Here is a 4397-nt window from a genome sequence, read left to right on the forward strand (position 1 = left end):
CTCATAATCATGGCGTTATCATTTTAATCGGCCAAAAATATTTATCTAGAATGAGTAGTATCACTACAAATTTATATATTTATATATTTTTCCATTTTCTTCCATACTGTAAAGAATCCATGCTGAAAGTAAATTGAGGAAGAACTGAAGGAGACTTTGTGTCATTTATTGCGCATAGCCGCTCTATAACGGTATAATATAGTACATTATAATGTTATATAATAGACAATATTTAAACAAATGTTTATTATTTATATTCTTTAAAAAAAATTTGTTTTTTAAATGATCGGACGTTGAACAATAAGACATTTAGCCTCACATAAACCTAAACACTATGTTTATGCTTTGCTAATTTTTCTTTAAAAAAAAACAACAACAAATAACCAAAAGTTAAAAAGTATTCGTTGTTATTTATTTATCTATTTATAAATCATAAATAATATAACAGGAGGCATGTTCATTCACTTTAGTCCCATTAAAAAGTGCTGCTCCGCTTCTTCTTCTTCTTCTTCTTCTTCTTCTTCTTCTTCTTCTTCTTCTTTTAGAATATTTACCCACAAAAAATAGTAGCTAAATCACCTCTAATTTTCTAGATGTTGTGTGGGATCTGTTCATTTCATAGCAGACCAATTACTCTACGACGCAACATATTTTCCGAGACTTTGACACGTTCCTGATATCAGTCCTTAACGCAGTGTTTACAAAATCACAACCAGCACCAACATTTTAAATTATACTGCAAGATGAATAAGTCGTGGTTCAGCACAAGGGTCATTTCAAAGGAAATGGATTATTTATCGTCAATCAAATGAATCATCAACCAAATACGCCACTGCTTGCAGAAAATAATGTGGAATGTTTCTCTCTTATTCAGTTTCATTCTGCACAAACACTCTACTGTAAACCTGGTCATAAATACAAACATGCAAGATTTATTGCTGCCTCGTCACGGGTGTTTAAACGACTTACAGATTTTTGTTTAGCAGAAGTCACACACACACACACACACACACACACGAACGAAACTTCCTACAACAGAGCAAATTTCCTGATTGGACATGTGTGAAATGATTAATATATTATTCAAGAGGTTAATATATTGATATAAATGTATCCGCACGGATAAATAGAAGAGAAATCAGCTGAAGGTGAACCTGCTGCTTTTATTTCCTGCAGTGCGCATTCGCTTTCATTCCTTATTGCATTTTACGCACAATTACGCACAATGAAATCCAATTGCGTAAAAAGTTTTGTATGATTAAAAAAAAAGCCCAGTTTAATGTACAAATGAGAACTGAGGGGAACCAAAAGTGTCACAAAACACTTGGAATTGAACTCTTGTATAGCCTATAAATAAATGATTTCTAATTATTAATAGGCCTAAACAAGTACAATTGCACGTTACATTATCCATATATTTTTCTGGCATTATTATTATTATTATTATTATTATAAATTTATATATTTAGTTATTTTTTGCAAAGTACAATATAAACAACCCACAGCAAAAAAAAAAAAAAGAAAGAAAGAAAAAAAAAAGAGAAGAGGTTAAACGTTAAAAAGAATACTCTTTATTGACTAATAAATATTTGGTCTTTCAAGGCACTTTTTTAAAGATTAGGCCAGTAAGTACTTCTCGTCACATGACGGACAAATCCCTAGAGATTTTTTTTTAAACATCGCAACGTATGAATCGATCCAGACGAACCTGCTCCACAAGAGCATGAATATATATATACACATGACACATATACTCATCATTGCATTTATCAGACATCTCTGCCATTCTTATGTTTTAAGGCTACAAGTCAATAATCGAGGAGATGGCGTTAATAAAATAAAACAAAACAAAACAAAAAGAAGAACATCTCCATAGCTCCAAAAACTGGAGGCAGCAATAAGAGGTATTGGAGTCATTTGCTATTTTTTTTTGTCACAAGTTATTGCAACTGCACATTAGGAAGAGTCTTTAATAAAATAAAATAATAATAATAAAAAAATTTTAAAAAACATAACCCCCCCCAAAACAGTCGCGATGGAAACCGCGAAGTTTTTGTTTGTGTTGTTATTATTAGGATAAGTAATACATTCCATAAGGCGAGCCGAACAGCGCGGGCACGGCGAGGCTCGGGCGCGGGAGCGCGGACGCGGCGGCGCCGTACACAGCTGGAGGCGCGTGCGCGGCGAGGGAGAAGGGCAAGGCCAGGGCGGCGGGCAGTGCGGGTTTAGCAGCCAGCTTCAGTTTCTCCAGCTCAGCTTCGTGTAGGCGCTTGGCCTTTGCGCGTCTGTTCTGGAACCAGATCTTCACCTGCGTCTCGGTCAGGCTCAGAGAGCTGGAGAACTCGGCGCGCTCGGCGATCGACAGGTACTGCTTCTGGCGGAACTTCCGCTCCAGCGCCAGCAGCTGCGCCGTGGTGAACGGGGTGCGCGGCTTGCGGTTGGTCTTGTGCTTGCGCAGGTGGCACGTCGACGGAGGACTTGCAGCTCCTATAGCCAGACAAACCAGGAGGGAAGAAGGCACGGTTGGGGATTAGTCTGCAAATGCGTGGATGAGTGGATGCGTAATGAACCTCTCATGACATGCAACAAAATAAAGAAGAGTTCAAGCAAAACAAAACAAAACAAAACAAAAAAACCCCACAAACAAATAAATAAAGAGGAGTTGAAAAGGACTGTTATGGGTAGCTATTATTGTTCTTTTAGGAATCATTCAAGTTTGCAATACGCCTCACATGGATGCACTATTTTAAACAAGATCATTCAAAACATCTTTCATTCTTTTGTTTTTAGAGTGATAGTCAAGGCTTTAGAGTGATTTCAATACTGAGAATACAGTATTATTTGTTTATTATAATAATAATTATTAGTACAGCAGCCTGGTTACTATACTTTGTTTGTAACACGGATATTAAAGAGTTAGCCTATCAGCTGTGTTTGTCATTGGTGTCATATAATTTGTATGCGTTGTCTTTATTACTTAGCGCACATTTCCTTCCCAAGTTCGGTACCAACATTCAGAAGTTCTGAAGCAGACATGCTCTCTTACTCTGCGCGGATGAGAAAGTTGGGCTCTTCAGCCAAGTGCTCTGCTCCTTGTCACTCGAGTCTTCGCTCTCGTCGTTCACGCAGTCCGACACATGGGCAAAAGTTTCGGCTGCAGCTTGACTCTTCTGTGGGAAGTAAGTCCTCTGAGAGTACTGGGCCAGATGCTCTGGGAAAGGCGCAGGAGGAGAATACGCGCTCCTGCAGGTGCTCTTCTTGGAGATGAGCGACTCGACGCTGAACGGGTGGCGGCTCGCTTTACTTTTTTCCTCCGCGCTCACCGGCGCGTCCTTGGCCCTGCTCTCCTCGCCCTCCGAGTCCGTTTTGCCGCGAGGCGACGCTTCAAAGTGAACCGCTCCCTTAGGAGAAGTCATGTCGGGCTCCTAGGGCGTCGCGTCGCAATGCTTCAGCATGTGGATATTGTTCCTATACTCCTCACACTTCGCTCTCTCACGCTTTAACTTCTGCCTTTTTGTTGTTATTGTTGTTTTGTGTGTGTGTGTTTTTTGTTTTTTTTGACAGGCTCCTCTTCTCCCGCGACAGCTTCGCTTATTATAAGCAGGCCGCCGTTCCGCCCCTCCCGCCCCCAGCGTCTGCCAATCAGTGCGTCGGAAAGAGCACGTGACGCGCTCGGGCCTCTCTCCGATTGGCCGAGACGCTCCGCTGAAAGACATCAAGAGGATATTGAGAAAAACGAGCAGTTAATCACAGGCGTCGTGCTGAGATGATGTATTGATGGCCTGAGGGCTCCCGACTCTTTGGAACACAAGCGGACCAATTTTAGCCCAATTAAACAGTGGGGGACCTTTAGAAAAAGAGAGGCCTATCCATATCCAACTGTTGAATAGTCATTGAGAGGGCACAAAAGAACTGACTTAGCTGAAACTTTTTGAAAACCAGATCATCAAAAGTCAGGAAAGCCTGGAGCGTGTGGAGAAATATATCAAATAATAATAATAATAATAATAATATATATATATATATTAGTTTATAGGTATTAAAATAATTATGGAACGGAAAATATTATGGCACTGGTAACGCATTTGGTAACAGCAAACGCATCTGGGAAATAAAACAGCCGCCTTATTTATTCACAAACTATTCCTGGCTGATGCGCCGCAGAAGAGAGAAATTGATTGGATAAGGCTGTTCACACCGCGTTTCCGCAATTTAAGGCTTGTCATGGGCTTTTAAGGTTACAAAAGCTTCAGCTAAGAAGCCAACAGGCATTCCTCTCTCTCTCTCTCTCTCTCTCTCTCTCTCTCTCTCTCTCTCACACACACACACACACACACACACACACAATCTCTCTCTCTCTCTCTCTCTCTCTCTCTCTCTCACACACACACACACAA

General features: G+C 40.3%; 1 protein-coding gene across 1 annotated transcript; it reads right to left on the bottom strand.

Moving 5' to 3' along the window:
• Nucleotides 1–1548: 1548 nt before the first annotated feature.
• Nucleotides 1549–3605, bottom strand: msx1b (muscle segment homeobox 1b). The gene is made up of 2 exons (XM_017456890.3): nucleotides 3047–3605; nucleotides 1549–2487 (listed from the first exon to the last, which is right to left on the bottom strand). The coding sequence occupies exons 1-2, from the start codon at nucleotides 3414–3416 to the stop codon at nucleotides 2072–2074; spliced, it is 786 nt and encodes a 261-aa protein (XP_017312379.1). The 5' UTR covers nucleotides 3417–3605; the 3' UTR covers nucleotides 1549–2071.
• Nucleotides 3606–4397: the final 792 nt, after the last annotated feature.

This window comes from Ictalurus punctatus, chromosome 26 (genome assembly GCF_001660625.3).
Source record: "Ictalurus punctatus breed USDA103 chromosome 26, Coco_2.0, whole genome shotgun sequence".
Classification (NCBI taxonomy): domain Eukaryota; kingdom Metazoa; phylum Chordata; class Actinopteri; order Siluriformes; family Ictaluridae; genus Ictalurus; species Ictalurus punctatus.

What these genes read in the sequence shown, in the direction of transcription:
- msx1b (XM_017456890.3), bottom strand. Translation starts at nt 3,416, where the DNA reads ATGACTTCTCCTAAGGGAGCGGTTCACTTTGAAGCGTCGCCTCGCGGC. An exon ending in AACTTTCTCATCCGCGCAGA is followed by an intron (nt 2,488 to 3,046) that starts GTAAGAGAGCAT and finishes GTCTGGCTATAG; the next exon opens with GAGCTGCAAGTCCTCCGTCG.